The sequence below is a fragment of the Chiloscyllium plagiosum genome, unplaced genomic scaffold (genome assembly GCF_037043375.1).
Source record: "Chiloscyllium plagiosum isolate Xiang-an unplaced genomic scaffold, Cpla_swu_hap1 HiC_scaffold_6, whole genome shotgun sequence".
NCBI classification, from domain to species: Eukaryota; Metazoa; Chordata; class Chondrichthyes; order Orectolobiformes; family Hemiscylliidae; genus Chiloscyllium; species Chiloscyllium plagiosum.
This window is the reverse complement of record NW_028270144.1, coordinates 103,623,235-103,644,671: the sequence shown is the minus strand read 5'-3', so window position 1 is coordinate 103,644,671 and position 21,437 is coordinate 103,623,235. Positions and strand designations below refer to the sequence as shown.

At 41.3% G+C, this 21,437-nt stretch overlaps 1 protein-coding gene across 3 annotated transcripts; it reads right to left on the bottom strand.

Moving 5' to 3' along the window:
- Positions 1 to 1,553: 1,553 nt before the first annotated feature.
- Positions 1,554 to 20,444, bottom strand: LOC122550832 (cytoskeleton-associated protein 2-like). 3 transcript variants are annotated; one of them, XM_043692142.2, is made up of 10 exons: positions 20,236 to 20,346; positions 19,955 to 20,045; positions 19,716 to 19,785; positions 15,854 to 15,920; positions 12,310 to 13,286; positions 11,758 to 11,944; positions 10,890 to 11,060; positions 8,803 to 8,875; positions 3,434 to 3,956; positions 1,554 to 3,161 (listed from the first exon to the last, which is right to left on the bottom strand). In XM_043692142.2, exons 3-10 carry the CDS (start codon positions 19,745 to 19,747, stop codon positions 2,939 to 2,941), a joined length of 2,253 nt encoding a protein of 750 aa, XP_043548077.1. In that variant the 5' UTR covers positions 19,748 to 19,785; positions 19,955 to 20,045; positions 20,236 to 20,346; the 3' UTR covers positions 1,554 to 2,938. The 3 variants fall into 3 exon arrangements, with proteins under 3 accessions (XP_043548077.1, XP_043548076.1, XP_087844425.1); XM_043692141.2 differs by lacking the exon at positions 19,716 to 19,785 and having other exon boundaries at positions 20,312 to 20,444; XM_087988299.1 differs by lacking the exon at positions 19,716 to 19,785 and having other exon boundaries at positions 20,236 to 20,344.
- Positions 20,445 to 21,437: the final 993 nt, after the last annotated feature.

The window sequence follows — 21,437 nt, the reverse complement described above, 5'->3', positions numbered from 1 at the left end:
TAATTTTTGTGTTCATTTTGAATGAAGGTTTCTGAAGAATGAAGAGTTCTAGAGACACATAATATTGAATAGTTTTGCTGAATAAAGTGTAACAATTATAAGAAATGTGTTGTGTACACATGATCAGGAACTAATCTCTGAATGGAAGAATTTGTGAACAAATGAATAAAAGACTCAAAATTGTACAAGTTTGCTGTATGTTGCTTTTATCTCCAAGCTCGCCACATTATTTTTCAATATTGTCCCTCTAAAAAGAATACATCAATTGTAGAATAAAGGTGTATTCATTAACACTTAAATCAGGAGGTGATGTGTTATGTGTATGTAATGAAGTCAGCTAAAAATTTTCTGAGAAGCCTCGACAGGGTAAACCGTAGGATGCTGTTTCCCTGTTTATAAAAAGGTCTTAAAGGGTTTCAGATTCCAACATTAAAAATAAAAAGCAAATTACTGTCAAAGGGTTATTGTCCCCCAGCCATAGGACTAAGACAAAAATAAAGTTTCATCAAGGGATGTCAATGTTTTTGGAATTTTGTGGGCTGATCAACACACAAGGCAGAAGTCAATTGATCTTTGGATAAGGAAATTAAAAGAGCACTATTATTGAGCAAGAAGTAGGGATGACCAGAATATGACCCATTCTGCTCGCAGTTAGTTTTTCACAAGGTTTCTGTCTAGGATTCAAAGAGGACACTATGAAAAAGCATAAAGGCTGGCAGTAACTTCAATTTCCATGTTTAACCGTTCAAGTACTTAATAATGACCATAAACTCCAAAAGGCTCTGCTCAACATGCACCAATGTTTAAGCAAATGTACCACAAAGAACATAATGGCACCTTCCTTGCCCTAACTACATTGTTTGCACCCTTAATATTAAATCACCACAGAATTAGAGATAAAATGTAGGGGTATGGGTGGGATGCGCTTCGGCGGGTCAGTGTGGACTTGTTGGGCCGAAGGGCCTGTTTCCACACTGTAATGTAATCTAATCTAAAAAATGAACTTCTTTCAATGAGGCTGAGGACCCAAAAGGAGACAAATCAGGTACTTAATATACTGAGTCAAAAATCTGGAAGTAAGCAAGCAAGCTGCTTAAAAAGATCAAATGCAGGAATGGCACTATACACCAAAAAAAAACCCAACGACTTCAACAAAACTGGCAAAATGGATGCAACTCCAACAAACAAAGCTTGACATCAAGGTAAAGCAGCTGGCTTGATTGACAATGTTCACTCCCTCCACCATTAATGCACAGTAGTAACATGTTGAAATTTGCACATCTTGTAGATGGAACACAAGATTCTGTAGCACTTTCTAGACCAATGACCACTTCCATCTGGAAGGACAAGAACAATAGATACATGGGAACACCATTACCTGCAAGATCATCCAGGTACAAGTCCCACTTGCCTTTGAGGTGTCTGAACAGTTTGATTAAAAAAAATTTAACTGATTCATTCAGTTTTATTTTTAAAATGGAAGGCAGAGCTGAAATACTTTGGTTGAAACATCCAATGCCTAAGCAATACTTAAAAAGAAATACAGCCAAAAAGAATAGCAAGAACCATTTAATGAAAATAAGCACAATGCAAAGTAGTAAATAAAGTTTCAATTGAGAAGATCTAATATTCCAAGCCAAAGCAAAATTAAAAATTTATTTGCATTGTTGCTTCATATAGTTTATACTTATTGCAAGCATGTTAAAAATTACCACATTTTGTTACAAGAAAAAAAGACTACTTTTAAAACAAACAATACTTCACACCAGGTGATTCGCATTAGTTTTTTTTCTTTAGAATTCTAAGAGAAAAGAGATGTTTTATTCAATTAGTGTTTGCTCAAACTTAAATTCCAGGACTGAGATAACTTAATAGCTTTATTATACACACATTGTGTCTGCCACTGTCTTCCAAACATATTGGAATTTTTTTTGTAAAACAAGATTACAACTGTGCATATCAAACATTAATAACTAAAGAATCAAACACTTAAATTCGCTGAAACCTTGTTGGGGTGAGAAAAATAGGTCACTCTTGTATATTGTCAACCATTAAAAGAAAAAACAAAAAATGGTGGGAGAAAGCTCAGCGGTTAGACAACATCCATGTAGAGAAGCAAATGAGTAAACATTTCAGGGCAGTAACTTTTCATCAGAACTGGGAAATGTTAGCAATGTAGCAGCTTTTGAGCAAGGGATGAGACAAGAATTTTTTTTTAAAAAATGCTGTAAAAGAATGGACGACAGGAGAGAATGAAGGACCAAGAAGGTTATTCCTCCAGGTCCAGATGGAGTGGAATGGATGCAAGAAACAAAACAAGATGGGCCTGGAGCAGTTATGCTGCTAATTCAAATGAAAACTTAAGTAAAGCAAGAAAACAATATGGCATATTTATCCACCGCTCAAATAACTGATTACATCTCTAACTATTCCCAGTTCTGATAAAAACGCACTGGCCTGAAATGTTAGCTATTTTCTGTGCACAGATGATGCTCAACAAGCTGCATTTGTTTTTATTTCACATTCAGTGCCTACAGCACTTCGCTTCATCCAGAAAGGAAATCTTTTCTTAAAAATACTAGAGCAAAAAGTTAGTTTCTTCAACTAGAAGACAAGAATAGCCATAGTATTCAGCTCTAATGGACTTGGGAGAAACCAAACTTGGAGTTTTAAAATCATTCTCATTTTCATCCATCAATTTCATAGGCCTTTGTCATACTACAGCATGACAAAGCACTTTAAAAACAAGATTAAGCACTAAATATTTCTATAGCTTTGTTATGTTAAAGGCAGTATAAAATGCAGGACATCACTGTTTAGAAATGGCAAGGAAACAATTATGCAAAGCAGACTGCACTGCATTGGATTAAATGATGCTTTGGGACATAAGGTGCATTTAATTAAAAAAGATAATCCATATTCATTTGAAAATATTAGTTCAGTGTTGTAATGCATTATTCATCTTGAATGAGTAGGCAATAGATACGCCTCCCAAACTTTTTAGATCCTCCAGTGAAGACACACAGGGATTGTGGTCCTGCAACATTAATGGCATTTGGGAAGATGCCTGTTCAATACGTCGTGAACGGCGCACAGGCGTCAGAAAGTTCAACTCTTTGATTGCAGAGTTTCTATTTTCCATCTGAACCACATTTTTATCACTGAGGGAGAGAAAAGTCAATGGATTATAAAGATGAACAGGACCAAGTTACCAGTTGTCAAGTCAATACTATTTTATACATATTTAATGCCAGTATAATTAACTCAATTGAAAATTAAAAACAAACAGATCAAGTATAAATATACATAGAGCTGAATCTTGCCAAGTTTTAAATTTCTTATCAAACCTTGCTATACATCCCCTGGAACTATTAAGATGTACATAGTATTACTATTTAAAAAGGAAGCAGTTGAAATTCAAGAACTTTCTTACCATTTATTCCTAGGGGTTACACTCACACTATACTTAATAGATGATCCTCTATTTTGTGTTTTACTCGGTGTCAGTATTTGTTTCAATGGGGTCTTCATATGGTCAACTGTTACATCTTCCACCTCACAATCCTCTTTACCATCAGCTTCATCCACCACACGCTCCATAGAAGGAGAATGCAGTTCTTTTGATGTGGGCTCCACTTCTTCCCTTGCATAAAGTTGCTGTTCACCTGCTGAGAGGTCTGCTTTTCCATTACAGGAAACTTGCTGTTCAGTAAACAAGAGGTCTCCTTCATTTTCTCTGGAAACATTGTGATCATCAGTTGCAGCAATACGCATTTCATGGTTCTCTGGAGGGAGATCCGGTTTATCATTCATGCACTCCGCACTCTTCTCTATAGAAGGCCTCTGCTCAGTATCAGCCAGATCCACTTTGCTTCTTTTAGAAACACTCTGTTCAGTCACACACACGAGTTCCAACTTTGGATCTTTCTGTGCTCCATCCTCAGTTTTGTTCATTGCTATGGAGACAAGAAATACATGACAAACTTGTACCTTTGCACTGTGATTCTTAAACGTTATGCTTTAAATTGACTTGTTTCCCTTAAGCAAAAAGAACAGAATTCATTATTGGACTGCTCTCAAAGACAACCCATTCTAGAAATCACATTTTAAAACCTATTTTGTTACCACTAAGTTGGAAATTCACCTGAAGATTATCAATGGATGAGGCCTCTTCAAAGGCCTAAGTGCAATGAGGTAATAAACTGCTATGTTACAATTTAGACGAGGGAACCAGGGAATTCAAATATTGCTTTGGAAATTTAGTTTAAAATGCAATTTACTTTAAAGTGAAAAACAGAAGTCTCAAAAAAAATTGAAAAACCATAATTAGTAAGCATGGAAGTTGAGGAATTTCAAGGCAAACAGGCCAGCCAACCATGTTCAGGTAAAGATTTTTCCAAATTAATTAATTTGCTGGTAGAAATTGTCTGTAATAGTCCTGCAAGTTTATTTTCCTTAAAGCATCTAATTTCCTCTTAAATCATCGATTGTCTCTACTTCCACTTTTCTCATGGGCAGCAGCTCATTGCTGTGTGAAAAAACGTTCTTCCTCACATTTCCTCTTTACTTCTTGACCAAATACAGAAATGTGCTCCTTGGTTCCTGTACTCTCCGATAATGGGAACAGCTTTTCCTGATTCAATCTACCTTAACATATCATTCTTCTTTACCTCCATCAAATCTCTTTTGCTTCAGGAGAACAATCCCAAGTTGGAGACAATACCAGCTTTTCCAAACCAAACTTGTTGCTAAGATCTTTTGTTCCTGGAACTATCCTGGTAAATCTCTGCAGACTCTCAAGATCCCTCTAGCTCATCTTGATAAAAGGTCAGGTGACCAGATGTATCCAATCACAGCTTTATAAGTGTTCTGCATAGTCTATACTTTTGTGCTGGATACCTAAGATGCCAAAGATTCCTGGTATCCTCAAAGATCTATGTTCATGGCCCCTTTGGTGCAGCAGAGCTTGCAGAACAATTAAAGTGAAGGAGGTGAAATGCAACAGTATAAATAACTGATCTGAGACAAAGTGACACAAACTTCTGTGGAGGATTATAGCAACAAAAATCAGCAATTGATGATTTGATACATGTGATTGCTCTGTGAACAATTATGTCTAATTATGCATTTCTAAAAAATACAGGCCAGAATATAGTGGTTCTCAATAGCAGCGAGGAGAAAAGAACAGATGTTTAAATAATTCTGAGATCATGAATGACACTTTTTTAGGGCACTTTACAGCCAATCAAGTATTTTTGGAAGAAAAGAAAACATAGCAACAATTTGTGTATGTAAACATACCAAAAACAATAATGTTTTGGGATGTTGCTTGAGGGATAAATATCAGCCGTCACAATGACGACAATTTTAAAAGAGTGCTCTTTGATCTCTTATAACGAGCTGAGAAGTCAAAATGGAAGCTTCAGCACTGCACTAAAATTTAGTGTTACTTTTGTGCTGAAGTCATGGAGTGGGATTTCAACCCACAAATCCCTGATGCACAGGTGAGTGCGCTACCTGCTGAGTCACATCCGACAAAGAAATTCAAGTGAAAAGACCTACATCAACCAAAGAACTCCAACTGCTGAATATTTTCTTTATTTCAGATGTCAAGTATACATTTTATTCATTCATGGGATGTGGGCATCACTGGCTCGGTCAGCATTAACTAGGTAAAAACAATGACTGCAGACGCTGGAAACCAGATTCTGGATTAGTGGTGCTGGAAGAGCACAGCAGTTCAGACAGCATCAGAGGAGCAGTAAAATTGACGTTTCGGACAAAAGCCCTTCATCAGGAATAAAAGGCAGAGAGCCTGAAGGATGGAGAGATAAGCTAGAGGAGGGTGGAGGTGGGGAGAAAGTAGTGTCGAGTACAATAGGTGAGTGGGGGAGAGGATGAAGGTGATAGGTCAGAGAGGAGGGTGGAGTGGATAGGTGGAAAAGAAGATAGGCAGGTAGGACAAGTCATGGGGACAGTGCTGAGCTGGAAGTTTGGAACTAGGGTGAGGTGGGGATGAGAAAAGTGGTGAAGTCCACGTTGATGCCCTGTGATTGAAGTGTTCCGAGGTGGAAGATGAGACGTTCTTCCTCCAGGCGTCTGGTGGTGAGGGAGCGGCGGTGAAGGAGGCTCAGGATCTCCATGTCCTCGGCAGAGTGGGAGGGGGAGCTGAAATGTTGGGCCACGGGGTGGTGTGGTTAATTGGTGCGTGTGTCCTGGAGATGTTCCCTAAAGCGCTCTGCTAGGAGTCGCCCAGTCTCCCCGATGTAGAGGAGACCGCATTGGGAGCAACGGATACAATAAATGATATTGGTGGATGTGCAGGTAAAATATTGATGGATGTGGAAGGCTCCTTTAGGGCCTTGGATGGAGGGGAGTGAGGTGGTGTGGGCACAGGTTTTGCAATTCCTGCAGTGGCAGGGGAAGGTGCCATGATGGGAGGGTGGGTTGTAGGGGTCGTGGACCTGACTAGGTAGTCACAGAGGGAGCGGTCTTTGCGGAAGGCGGAAAGGGGTGGGGAGGGAAATATATCTCTGGTGGTGGGGTCTTTTTGGAGGTGGCGGAAATGTCAGCAGATGATTTGGTTTATGCGAAGGTTGGTAGGGTGGAAGGTGAGCACCAGGGGCATTCTGTCCTTGTTACGGTTGGAAGGGTGGGGTCCGAGGGCGGTGGTGCGGGATGTGGACGAGATGCGTTGGAGAGCATCTTTAACCAAATGGAAAGGGAAATTGCGGTCTCTAAAGAAGGAGGCCATCTGGTGTGTTCTGTGGTGGAACTGGTCCTGCTGGGAGCAGATACGACGGAGGCGGAGGAATTAGGAATACAGGATGGCATTTTTGCAAGAGGTAAGGTGGGAAGAGGTGTAATCCAGGTAGCTGTGGAAGTTGGTGGGTTTGTAAAAAAAAATGTCAGCGTCAAGTCGGTCGTTATTAATGGAGATGGAGAGGTTCAGGAAGGAGAGGGAAGTGTCAGAGATGGTCCAGGTAAATTTAAGGTCAGGGTGGAATGTGTTGAAGTTGATGAATTGCTCAACCTGCTCACGGGAGCACGAGGTGGCGCCAATGCAGTCATCAATGTAGCGGAGGAAAAGATGGAGAGTGGTGCCGGTGTAATTACAGAAGATCGACTGTTCTACGTAGCAAACAAAGAGACAGGCAAAGCTGGGGCCCATACGTGTGCCCATAGCTACCCCTTTGGCCTGGAGGAAGTGGGAGGATTTGAAGGAGAAATTGTTGTTAAGGGTGAGGACCAGTTCGGCCAAACGAATGACTGTGTTGGTGGAAGGGTACTGTTGGGGACGTCGGGAGAGGAAAAAACGGAGGGCTTGGAGGCCCTGGTCACGGCAGATAGAGGTGTAGAGGGATTGGATATCCTTGGTGAAGATGAGGCATTGGGGGCTAGGGAAACGGAAGTCTTGGAGGAGGTGGAGGGCGTGGGTGGTGTCTCGAACGTGTGGGGAGTTCCTTGACTTTGGGGGGGGGGGGGGGATAGGACAGTGTCGGGGTAGGTAAAAGTGAGTTCAGTGGGACAGGAGCATGCTGAGACAATGGGTCGGCCAGGGTGGTCAGGCTTGTGGATCTTGGGGAGGAGGTAGAACCGGGCAGTGCGGGGTTCCCGGACTATGAGGTTGGAAGCTGTGGGTGGGAGATCTCCTGAGGTGATGAGGTTCTGTATGGTCTGGGAGATGATGGTTGGTGGGGTGGGGTCATGGTCGAGGGGGTGGTAGGAAGAGGTGCCCTCGAGTTGGCGTTTGGCTTCAGCGGTGTAGAGGTCAGTGCGCCAGACTTCCCCCTTTATCTGCTGTCTTGATGGTGAGGTCAGGATTGGAGCAGAGGGATTGGAGGGCTGCGTGTTGCAAGGGTGAGAGGTTGGAGTGGGGGGGGGGGGGGGGGGGGTAGACAGGTTGAGGCGGTTAATGTCCCAGCGGCAGTTGGAAATGAAGAGGTAGAGGGCAGGTAATAGGCCAGCACAGGGTGTCCAGGTGGATGCAGTGTGTTGGAGATGGGCGAAGGGGTCCTTGGAAGGTGGGCGGGAGTCCTGATTGTGAAAGTAAGCTCGGAGATGGAAGTAGTGTTCGATGTCACTGCATGTATTAAATTCATTGATGCGTGGACAGAGGGAGATGAAAGGGAGTTCTTTGCTGAGGACTGATCATTCGTCCTCAGTGAGGGGGAGGTCTGGAGGGATGGCAAAAACTCGGCAGGGCTGGGAGCTGGGATCTGGTGTGGGTGTGGAGCTGGGAGTGGAGGCGGGGCTGGTAACTCGAGTTGGTGTGGTGGTGGAGTCATGAGCAGGGGTGGTGTTCCCCTCAGAGTTCTGGGGGGGTAGGGATGGTGACAGTGGAAGGCGTGTCAGCAGAATGCAGGCGAGTGGCATTGGTGGGGGCGGAAGTGGTGGCAGACATGGCAGTAGGGGTGGCGGAAGTCACTGAGCGTTAAACTGCCCATTCTCAATTGTCCTTGAACTGCTACAGCATTTTAAGCAGTAGTTGAGAGTCATATGAGTATGGTCTATAAATCACACATGCAGCAGATACCCTTCCTTGACAAGCATTAGTGAACCAGATACTGGTGACAGTTATGGAATTTGTGGAATGTGACTTTTATGGAATTCAAATTTGACCATCTCTCAGTAGAACTCAAACTAGCATTCCCAGATCATTAGATTGTGACTCTAGATTAGTTCAGTCAAATACCAGAACAGCACTCCTGTACATGATTCAGGGCAGGTGCACAACTGGCTCAGCAGTCGAGTGACCCTTCTCGATGAGAGAATGGATACACTGAGAAGGCATCAACTCACCAACATGTTGTTTTTTAGGAGTCTTGGTGTTTTTCAAAATATCTACAAGTGTAATGCGTAATTCATCTGCAGGCTGTAAAACAAAAACAACTTAACTTCTGCAAAAAGATGCATAATTATTCATTACAATTACCAATCATGCCTCCATAGTGTAAATGTTGCATCAATTTATGTCAATCTGGTGCAGATCTGAGATCAATACAAAAACACATTTGAAAAATGTTTGCAAAACTTATAACTAGCTAATAAATATATTTCCCACAACTCAGATCATAAATTAAACCAGCTTTCTTGCCTCGGCATTCAAGGAAAAAAAGTAATCAGGCAAATCAATCTTGTTAGCAATTGCTATGAATGCCAACATCTTAGGCCAGATTTTAGATATAAATCTGTGGTTTAATAGATGAAAATATGGGTTAATCTAGGGGAAAGAGATGGAAAGGAGACAGAGAGGAAAGATTTGTGCTAACTGCATAATACATCACCGCTATTCAATTTAGAACCATACATTTCACTATTTTAAAATTAAAGTAATTTTACTTGGATAAACTTTTGTTATTGATCATTATGCAAAAATATGAATATCACAGTTTCTCATACTTTGCCCCTGCTTTTTACATTCATAACACAGGCAAGTCATGGCTTTCTAATGGTCGAAAAAAAAAGTTTTTTTTAAAACTTGGAAAGTTGAATTTAATTGAGCAAACAAAAATATTTTAATTGCCAGTGCATTAAGTTGTCGAGTGGAAATAAATTTTCAACTCAATTAGACAAACAGACATCACCATTTGAGCACACTGAGTACAATTTCCAGCTTTAATTCAATGAAATGCTAAATTGTTGAAACCAGACAGTATTCTTTTCTGACCTAAATCAAGGAGACAATTATAATTGCACTCCCAAAATGCAAGCTAGCTCACTTGAATAGCTGCTAATAATTAATGATTGCTGTGGTACATTAACTTTTAAAGTTAACCCATTTCTAAAGAAACTGCCAGTCCTACATCTAGATATGCTCTGAGACAGAGATTCAGATCTTTCACACATCCTATAGCTCTTTGGAGACATCTGCAATTTGTCAAGATCCTATTTCATGCACCAGGGTTGGGGAGTCCAAAACTAGAGGGTAGGGAAAAGATTTAAAAAGGGACCTAAGGGGCAACTTTATCATGCAGAGGGTGGTGTGTGTGTGGAGCTGCCAGAGGTGGAGGCTGTTACAATTACAAGATTTAAAAGGCATCTGGATGGGTATATGAATATGAAAAGGTTTAGAGGGATATGTGCCAAATGCTGGAAAACTTAGGATATCTCGTTGAATTAGACCAAAGGGTTTGTTTCCATGCTTTATATCTATGACTCTATTAAGTGGACCACATGATTAGCTACACCTTATTTTTTAAAAAAAGAATTTAATTTTGCTGCTGCACATCTGAAGAATTTGGTACAGGAATACAGAGCAGGAATTACAACACAGCAGAACTTAGATAAATACTGTAGAAAATCAAATGCACAAATCTTGGACAAACAATTTTTTTCTCACTGATAGATCCAAATGCTGGTACATCTGTGCTGTCTCAATTCAGGGATAAACCTAATACGCCACCCAAGAAGTGTCACATGTATAAGTGAAAAACCTATACTGATAGCATGTGATACCTCTTTTTGCTCATGAACCATGATGGGAATGAAGGGGGAGAGTGCGAGAGAGAGAGAGCGCGAGAGAGAGAGCGCCTGTCAAAGCTAAAAGGATCAGGAATGGGGAAGATTGCACTGTATTCTACATTGTGTGTAGAGGGAATCTTAAGGGACTTAGAGTTTTAACAAATAGAGTTATACATTGATGGTTCATAATTGCCTGTAGCAGAAATTTATTTATTTGCAATAACCTGACATTCTTGTTACGCACAGAAATCTGATCTGTGCTTTCTATTAAGCTGGGTCTAAAAACAACTTTTACAAAATCTTTAATTATTGTGATAACTCCAGTAATAGCGAGGCTTGATTTCAAATGCACTACTCCAGTGAGACAGGACAATTCTAATTTTAAGAGATGCAGAGAAATAAAAGTAGTAGGCAGTTAGCAGTACCTGTGCCCCTATCTTGATGGCTTGTTCATAAATAGCCATGACATTATGCACCGATCCTTTGCGTTGTTCAAGCTGTGCAAGACAGATCCAATATCTTGCAAATTTTTTGGCTTTTGGAACACTCTCAATCAAAGTTTGAAGAGATTGTAAACAATCTTCACTTGGACAACCCTAAAAAGAGAAGAATTCAGATCTGAAAAATTCACTTCTGTCATCAACTTTGTGTATGGGGTGGGCCAGAGTGAAAAAAAGCATAACTTGTATTTCAATTTCTCCTGCAAATTAAACTTCAGGAACTTAATTAGAAATGTAAAGAAAAGGCCCAAATTATCTAGATTCCATCAATCTTCCAATTTCTTGAAAAAAATTAATAAGTTTGAAGTTGGAGAAATGCACCAAGAAATACATGTGAAATCTAATTGTTTTTCCATTTGCAGGAACATCCTCACAAAAGCTGTTACAAAAAAAGCAGAGAAACATCTTATTGAAGCATGCTATTGACAAAAGCTAGAATCATGTTTGAAAAGTGATTCAGAATTCCTCAGAAGTGACAAGATGGCAATGGGTTGGGGGTGGGGAGAAGAAGTATTACAGTCATACACTGCAATGTAGTAGATCCTATCTGGTTACCACAAAATATATTCCAGAAATATTCCATTGATTGAATATTATTGATAAGTCAAGATAATCTTTTCTATCCAGTTAATATTCTTGGATGACTTTAATGATAGTTTGTACTATATGGTGTTTTAATTCTCTTACCTCAATACTTTAATCTCTCAAGCCTTCAGAAATGCTTTTACTATCTTAAAAGACCTTGTTCAGTTGTTTTTCTTATCAGAGGCTCTAAATCAAAATACAATTTTACCTCATTAATCTGCTTCAGATATTGGGAAAGGGTCTGGTTGACTTTTTCCACAAGTTCACTTCGATTTTCCTCCTCAACAATTGCTGTCCAATGTGATTCCACAACTTTCTTTCTTTGCAACGATGTCATCGTTGGCCTTTTTACTAAGTTCCCCTTTGACGCTATCGATTGTGTTAGCTGTGCTCCACTTTAGAACAAAAAAGTGATTACCAAATCAATTTATGTAATTGAAACTGTCAAAAATCTTTGGTACTGCAAATATTGTGTTAAAGCAACTTTAAAAAAAATCTATGCTACATGAACAATATGATTGCAGAGTGTAAAATAATTCAAGTTAAACACAATGCATTTCTTTTCCAACTTTAAAAAAATGTAATAGACTTGAGATTATAAGACAGGACTACTGTATAGTTAGTTCAGCTTTAGACAGCTGTCTGAACATAAACAAACTTTGCATCTCTTTTGGTCCCAATGTTTCAGAGCATCAATTATTGAAAATTAACAATTATCAACCACTACACCAGAACAAAAAAAATTTTAAAAAAAAGTTACCTCTTCCCTTCAATAGGCACTTTCTGTTTTAGAGGTTTTAGGTTACCAACAGCTTTTGAAAAATTCCATGATGGGTGTCTTGCAGATACACTGTTGGAGGTGTGTTGGATTGGCACAGTAGTTTTCTTTGCACGGATTGTTGGAGTTGCTACTACTGCAGTGTCATCACAGCCTGATTGTGCAAAATCTAGTTTTAGGTCAAGCACATCAGTTACAAGTGGTTTCTGACTGCTTGCAGTAAGGAGGCCAGTTGCTGCAGTCAAACTCTTTTGTTTACTATGAGAGGTGACATTCATTGCCCTCCTAACAGGATGCCTGTTTTCCACTCCCTTTGGTCTAGGCTTGTGCATTATGCCTTTAGATTCTATATTGTGCATTTCTGTAGAAGTATGTGTTAACAAATCAGTTTTCTCTTGTTTCCTCTCCTTTTGCAGAGTACCTGATCTAAAGGATTGAATCTTAGATTCTACAATCTTACCACGAAATGAGCCTAATATGGGCTTCTTAATAGTATTAGGCAGCTTTGATTGATTGTTCTTTTCATCAATCATTAATTTGGCCTGCTCATTTTTGACTGCAAGAAAAGACTGGCTGAGTGTGACCTTCTGGACTTTTGGATGACTTTTTAATTTTGATTTTTGTTCTACATTAGAATTGTACTTTTGGCCAAAATGTAGCATCTTTGAATCTGTGCTTTGGGCAGTTTTGCTTTTGTTAACAGCTACAGTGATATTTCCTTTCAATTTTTGTTCTACTTCCAAATTGTTCTCTTGGGCAGCTAATAGGTGTTCCTCAGGTTGAGTGATTTGCTGTGAGGGCATTCCTGTTTCACTAGTGGCTGAATTATTATTCACAAATGGGCTCTCTCTTTTCAACAAAGTGGATTCAGATTGAGTAGGGAGTTGGTTTATGGTTCGGTTTTGCACAGGCTTATTTTGAATACTTTTTTTTGATTCAATCTTCTTCCCTCCGAACACCTATAAGAGAAAGAGGAAATGTTATATTTTTTAAAAAGTTGTTCATGGGATGAGGGCATCACTAGCTAGACCAGCATTTACAGCCCATCTATAAATGTCCAGTGGGCAGTTAAGTGCCAATCACATTTCTGGGGATCTGGAATCACATAGACCAGACCAGGTAAGGACATTAGTCCTTCACTAAAAAATGTTAGTGAACGAGATGAGTTTTCTCCACCCTGACAATTGACAACAAATTAATGGTCACCATATGACTTAATTCCATATTTATTTTACTGAATTCCAATGCTATCAATGGTTCCCAAGTTCAACAGTAGTATCACTAGCGCGTCATCTCCCCCCCCCCCTACTGTTACATTCTAAATACCTGTACATGGTAATTTCCCCATTTCTTTGACTGTCTCTTTCCCTCATTTACATATTCATCATTTACTGATCAATCACAGCACTCAAGGATAAAGCATCTTTTTGTTTTCTCTGTTAAATCGATCCACTATTATTCGCAATAAAATACATTCTTTGTGTCCTTTGAGAATTACATTTTTTTTTAAAATGTAGAGAAAGTAGGGAAGAAAACAAATACATGAATTGGGATATCCAATTTTTGTTCACCTCATTTGAAGGGTGTACCTTTTTAAGGTTACAATCTGTTTTTTGCCAAATTTGTTGTTGATTTTTCCTCAGACTGACTTTCGGGAAAGGTTTTGGTATCAGGAGCTAGTTTCAGTCACAATCAATTGCTACTACTCAGAAAGGTTTAAAGCTAGAAACCATTGCTATATAATAGAAAATGAATGGGGAAGTGGGTCTGTTCACAGCCACTTATAATAAAAGGCTGATGCAGCTTTTCTTTGTAAAGTCTCAAACTTAGGAGTCAGCAATTGTGAAATCCAATGAGTTTTGGATAAACCAAAGAAAGTAGCAGGCTTAAAATCCACATGGTTCTGCCTAATCCTATCCCATCAGAAAGGAGATTCACTCCAGGAATTTTCCAGTGGTTTGAAGTCTTTTTTGGATTGTTGTTAATAACTTTTATTTAAAATAATAGACACTTCAAGAAAACAATATGTTAAATATAGTCCAAGTTTAAAGTTATGAATGCCTTCACTGGGTACAACACTATGTGAATCTACTCAATTTTTCCTCATGGGACGACGCAGTTATCCACAGAATCAGCAAGAAGAATCTTTATTCCACTACATGCAAAGATTTTATTTTAAGATAAGCAACCAAAGTTATATACAATACTTCAGATGTATTGTCACCAAAGCCCCACAAGATTGATAAGTTCCAAAACTACAAACGAAATTAGTATTTTTCTAACCAGGTAGCAAATCAATCATAAAATATGTACTTACATTTCTAACAGACTTTAAACTAATATTGGTTAAAAATGTCAAAACTTGAGAAATGTATGAATAGGGTTCAAACAAGAGACCTAAGGGGCAACTTTTTCATGCAGAGGGTGGTACGTGCATGAAATGAGCTGCCAGAGGATGTGGTGGAGGCTGGTACAATTGCAACATTTAAAAGGCATTTGGATGGGTATATGAATAGGAAGGGTTTGGAGGGATATGGGCCGGGTGCTGGCAGGTGGGACTAGATTGGGTTGGGATATCTGGTCGGCATGGACGGGTTGGACCGAAGGGTCTGTTTCCATGCTGTACATCTCTGACTCTACATATATTTTATTTATCTCAAATCCATAGAGTAGAATAGAATCCCTCGTGTGGAAACAAGCCATTTGGCTCAACAGGTCCACACCAACCTCTGAAAAGCATCCCACCCAGACCCATCCCCCTATTCCGCAATGGCACACCCAACCAACACATCCCTGAACACTATTGGTTATTTAGCATGGCCAATCCACCTAACCTGCACATCAGTTGTGACTGTGGGAGGAAACTGAAGCACCTGGCAGAAACCCATACAGACATGTGGAGAACATGCAAACTCCACAGACATGTGCCAGATGGTAGAATCAAACCCAGATCCCTGGGACTGTGAGGCAGCAGTGCTCACTACCAAGCCACCATGCTCCCCACAATGCAGATCTATACAGAGATAACAGCAAAAACATTTGGGTGTAGCCAGTTTTATTCAGTGCACTAAAAATTTCTACTCCACGATTCAGCTTTTTCTGCAGCATGTAATTGGAGGCTGACACTTCAATATTTGTAGAGATTCTGAGTCATTCAAATGAAAACAAAAAGGAGTTTACTACTTTACCTTAATCAAATGGAATGTACATGGGATCCCTGATTCACACTTATGAACACATTGATAAATTGGACATTCACGAATGGTGAAATTTTGAAGATCTAAAACATTAACATTTTCTTTATCTTGTGAATAGCTATTTTATGTTGTCCTGCATGGTGTTCTGACTTGCCTACAAATTAACTTGCGAACAGACTCAAGAACAGAACCTGATCGCAATCCAAGACAACCTGCACTGTAAAATTACAACTGTAAAGCTTTCAGATGTAAAGCCAACAGAGCAATTTCTACCCAAGGATGCAACACATGATAAAGGAGAAAATCTACATTTTTCTTCAAGAACCCACCATTCCTTCTGTCTGCCATGTGGAAGCTTGAAGTTTCTCAATGTTGGTCTTGTCTCTCAAGTATACCCTTCAAATGAAAAGAAAGGTGATCAGTATAAATCAGAAAGACACTGTAGACAGTAATTCCATGCCTTCTTCAAAATCAACTAACTTACAAAAGAAAACAAATATTTGTACTATTAGCATTAAAAATAGTTCAACATCTATAACAGTAAACTTTTTAAAAAAGATATTTTCACTGGTATGACATCATAATGACGAGACAGCATCATACAACTTGAAATGAGGTGAAGGAAAAGGTTATAAAATTGCAAATTATAAACCGATGCTCATTACATCATGGTAGTGATAATGGTAATGGTACCAGGCAATTTCACCAGGTTATGTGAGAAGTCACTGCAATAGAACTGAATCAGAAAACAAACAAAATGTTGCTCATATCATACTACCAACTTGGATGTAATTAAAATGCTTGTACAATGAGCAAAGGTAGGGTGCAGGCACAACAAGCAATTAGGAAAGCAAATAGTCTTTATTGCAAGGATATTAGAGTAGATACCAATTCAAAGTACATTTGGGGGGGAAAAAGGAAATGGCTTTAGCTACTACGGAAAAGCTATAACAGAATGGTTTGGGGGGGGAGGACTTCACCTACAAAGAGAAATTGCAGAAGCATGGGCTATTCTATTAGGGAAGGTCAAGAAGAGAGTTGCTAGGTATTCAATATCATAAGAGGTGTGGACAGAATAAATGCAGTTATTCCCTTTAGCATAATGGTCTTCACTACAGTTAAACATCACAACACCATGTTATAGTCCTGCTCCTTCGTCAGGTGGTTATGGAGTATAATTTAATAAGACACAGAATTTATAGCAAAAGGGTTACAGTGTCATGGAGCTGTAATGATATGTTAAACATTAACATCCCAGGACTGTTCCCTCCCAGTCTGGGAACACTTCAGCAGTCCGGGACATTCATTCAATCTCGGACCTTTGGGTGACCATCCTCCAAGGTAGACTGCGGTACAAGCAACAATGCAAAGTGGCCGAGCAGAGGCTGATAGCTAAGTTTGGTATCCAAGGAGATGGCCTCAACCAGGACCTTGGACTCATGTCACACTATAGGTGACCCCACTGCACTATACACACACACAGGCCCTATCTCATACGCAAGCTCTCTCTCATATGCACACATGTACTCCCCATACTCACAGGCTTATACCCCATCACATTCATACACTTACTTAACCAAGCTTACACACACTCTTTCAAATGCACTCAACCCACATGCATTCACTCACTCTGTCTCTCCTGCACATGCACACGAGTTTATGGGACGAATTTGTATTTGCAGAATTCCACTTTAAAAATAGAAACAGTCTCACTCAATATTGGCACACAGACAGACTTTAATGTAACACCTTTAAGGCATTGTCTGAGCCGAGATGACACCTATTGTTAAAAAAACTAAAGCTAGTTTGAGAATGTAACTAAAAAGGAATTCTGGAATTGACATATTAAAGAACTGGAATTAGCATATCCCATTCTAAAAGTTGAAAGACTTAATCTGAACTTGTTTAATATATCGTTACAGCTCCATGACACTAACCCTTTTGCTATAAACTCAGTGGAGAAAGTGAGATGCTGGAGATCAGAGCTGAAAATGTGTTGCTGGAAAAGTGCAGCAGGTCAGGCAGCATCCAAGGAACAGGAGAATCGACGTTTTGGGCTTCAGGAATGAGGAAAGTGTGTGCAGCAGACCAAGATAAAAGGTAGGGAGGAGGGACTTGGGGGAGGGGCATTGGAAATGCGATAGGTGGAAGGAGGTCAAGGTGAGGGTGATAGGCCGGAGTGGGGGTGGGGCAGAGAGGTCGGGAAGAAGATTGCAGGTTAGTAAGGCGGTGCTGAGTTCGAGGGATTTGACTGAGACAAGGTGGGGGGAGGGGAAATGAGGAAACTGGAGAAATCGGAGTTCATCCCTTCAGGTTGGAGGGTTCCTAGGCGGAAGATGAGGCACTCTTCCTCCAACCGTCGTGTTGCTATAGTCTGGCGATGGAGGAGTCCAAGGACCTGCATGTCCTTAGTGGAGTGGGAGGGGGAGTTGAAGTGTTGAGCCACAGGGTGGTTCGGTTGGTTGGTACGGGTGTCCCAGAGGTGTTCTCTGAGGTGTTCTACTTCCGCAAGTAGACGGCCTGCCTCCCCAATATAGAGGAGGCCACATTGGGTGCAGCGGATGCAATAAATGGTGTGTGTGGAGGTGCAGGTGAATTTGTGGCGGATATGGAAGTATCCCTTGGGGCCTTGGAGGGAAGTAAGGGGGGAGGTGTGGGCGCAAGTTTTGCATTTCTTGCGGTTGCAGGGGAAGGTGCCGGGAGTGGAGGTTGGGTTGGTGGGGGGTGTGGACCTGATGAGGGAGTCACAGAGGGAGTGGTCTTTTTGAAACGCTGATGAGGAGGGGAGGGGAGGGAAATATATCCCTGGTGGTGGGGTCCGTTTGGAGGTGGTGGAAATGACTGCGGATGATACGCTGTATATGGAGGTTGGTGAGGTGGTAGGTGAGGCCCAGTGGGGTTCTGTCCTGGTGGTGGTTGGAGGAGCGGGAAGTGGAGAAGATGCGGTGGAGGGCATCGTCGACCACGTCTGGGGGAAATTTCGGTCTTTGAAGAAGGAGGCCATCTGGGTGGTACGGTATTGGAACTGGTCCTCCTGGGAGCAGATGCGGCGGAGACGAAGGAATTGGGAATATGGGATGGCATTTTTACAGGGTGGGAGGAGGTGTAGTCTAGGTAGCTGTGGGAGTCGGTCGGTTTATAGTAAATGTCCATGTTGATTCGGTCGCCCGAAATGGAAAGGTCTAGGAAGGGGAGGGAGGAGTCTGAGACAGTCCAGGTAAACTTGAGGTCGGGGTGGAAGTTGTTGGTAAAGTGGATGAACTGTTCAACCTCCTCGTGGGAGCACGAGGCAGCGCCGATACAGTCATCGATGTAGCAGAGGAAGAGGTGCGGGGTGATGCCAGTGTAGCTGCGGAAAATGGACTGTTCTACATATCCTATGAAGAGGCAGGCATAGCTGGGTGCCCATGGCTACTCCTTTGGTTTGGAGGAAGTGGGAGGATTGGAAAGAGAAGTTGTTCAGGGTGAGGACCAGTGTCTTCAGTGTCTTATGATCTTATACTCCACAACCACCTGATGAAGGAGCAGTGCTTCGAAAGTTAATACTTTCAAATAAACCAGTTGGATTATAACCTGGTGTTGTGCGATTTTTAAACTTTGTCCACCCCAGTCCAACATCAAAACTTCAACATAGGTTAGAAAGGGTAAATGTCCAAAGAGGTAAGTGAAAAAAAAATTGATTTTTTTTATACACAGGACTATTCCATAATCTGGAAATATAATGCCAGAGTGCATAGTGGAGGTAGATCAACCATGATTTTCAAAAGGGAATTGTATAATTATTTGAAGAGAAGTGATTTACAGGACGGCAGTTAAAAAAAGTCTCACGAGGTTGCGCTGCAGAGAGCCAGAGACACAATTTGTTGAATGACCTACAGCCAGTGATGATAAAACATTGAATAGTAAATTGATCAGCTACTTCAATTAGATCATGACTTAATCTAATAACCATAAGCTCTTCTTTCCTGCGTTTTCCCCTTAAACCTCGATTCCCTAACTGATTAAAAATCTTTGAGCAGTGAACATACTTAACGACCCAGCCTCAACCTAAAAGAGAACGCCGCTAGAAAGAGAATCTGTGAAGAAAAAAAGGGCACATTATGATGGTTCAAATAGAACCGAAAACTGACAGCTAACAGGGCGGGGCAAGAGGCGATGCATGATTTAAAACATCAACGAACAGATATTTACTGGTGAGTCTTTTTGCATTTGAATGTATTCATTGCTCGCGGTGGCTTCAAAATCTCCCACGCTCCAGTCACTGCCAAAATTTAAAAACACGTAGAGGCATTGAAATTGAGACATTAGGAATGCACAGAATTAGATATAGCAGTGGATATCAAAACAGGGAAACCTCTGAAAGCGGGATTTCAAAGTGCAAAGATGCTGGCAGGACTTCACTGATTAAACACAGAGATCACCCCAGTCACCTGCTCTCCAAACGGCTCCTGGCTCGGATCGCCACGTTGTTAGCAGACTTCTTTCTCTGCAGATACTCTTCTAATTTCTGGCGCCTTTGCTCTGGGACGCGAAGAGGAAAAACAGGACAGGACACTGTCAGTGCAAACTCATTTCGAGTAATCGCTGGCAAAGTGAAGCGGCGGCAACAGCATCAGCGACATTAACACCAAAATAAAACCCGCATCAACGACACATTAACACCAAAATAAAACCAGCAACACTAATATGAAATTAAAACAAAATAACCCACTCGATCATTCCTAACCCCGGAGCAGAATTTATAAGTGACCCGGTGAAAAGCGCTCTCCCCAAGACCAGCAAAGTACCAGCATATGACAGGGGTTGCCGAGACTTCGCCCCGGTGGCAGTGAAGACAGTTGACATGTTGCTCTGTATTTGTAAAAGAGCAGTTTCTCCTCGGCCGTTAACTCTCTCCCCGCCCGACCAATCGCGCGGCTTTGTCTCCTTTTGAATTTGGCTGCACTGCCTCCCACCCCAAAGAGAGAGGGGGACCAAACCACGTGACCGCGGGCAAACCGACCAATCCGCTCATTCCGAGACCAGGCCGGCACGTACTTTTGAAATGGTGTTGTGAGCACGCGCGCGTTGTGTGCGGTGTGGGCGTGGCCGGGCCGAGAGGGAAGGAGTCAGTGACCGTTTGAAGCTGCGCAGGCGCAGGGGATGAGTGCTGGTTATGAACTGGGTTTGAAGCTGGGTAGGTGTAGGATATGAACTGGTCTGTAGAGTGGCAAAGTATGAACTGTTTAGAGCGTGACTTTCTTATTCCTTTCCCTCAGGTTTAACCACGTGTGACGTGCTCTTCCACATTCTTTGCAGCCTGATGTTGTAGGTTTTTTTTATCAACCTGTTCCGAGATGCTAGTCTCTGACTGGGTTCGGGTGCCCTGTGACGGTGACAACGCCAGTAGTTAGTTAAAACTGGATTGCAAATGTGAAGTTGGGGGTGTGGGGCACCGCGTTTGCAACAAAACTCAGCGCAAGCTGGAAGAATAGCACCTCATTCTCCGCTTGGGAACCCTATAGCCTTCCAGACTCAGTATCAAGTTCAATAACTTTAGGTCTTGAGCTTTCACATGCTCCTGATCCCAACCCCCACACACCAGGCCTTGTTATCACATAGGTAAAAACAAGGACTGCAGATTATGGAAATCAGGGTCTAGATTAGAGTGGTGCTGGAAAAGCACAGCAGGTCAGGCAGCATCTGAGGAGCAGGAAAATCGACGTTTCGGGCAAAAGCCCTTCATCAGGAATATGTTATCACATAGTCTGCTGTTACACACAATCCATTGTTAGCAACTAACAGTCCCCATTAATAGCTCATAGCCAGATCATTATCTATTCCTTTGACAAAGGGTCAGTTAGACTCTCAACGTCAGCTCTTTGCTCTCCTTACAGATGCTGCCAGACCTGCTGAGATTTTCCAGCATTTTCT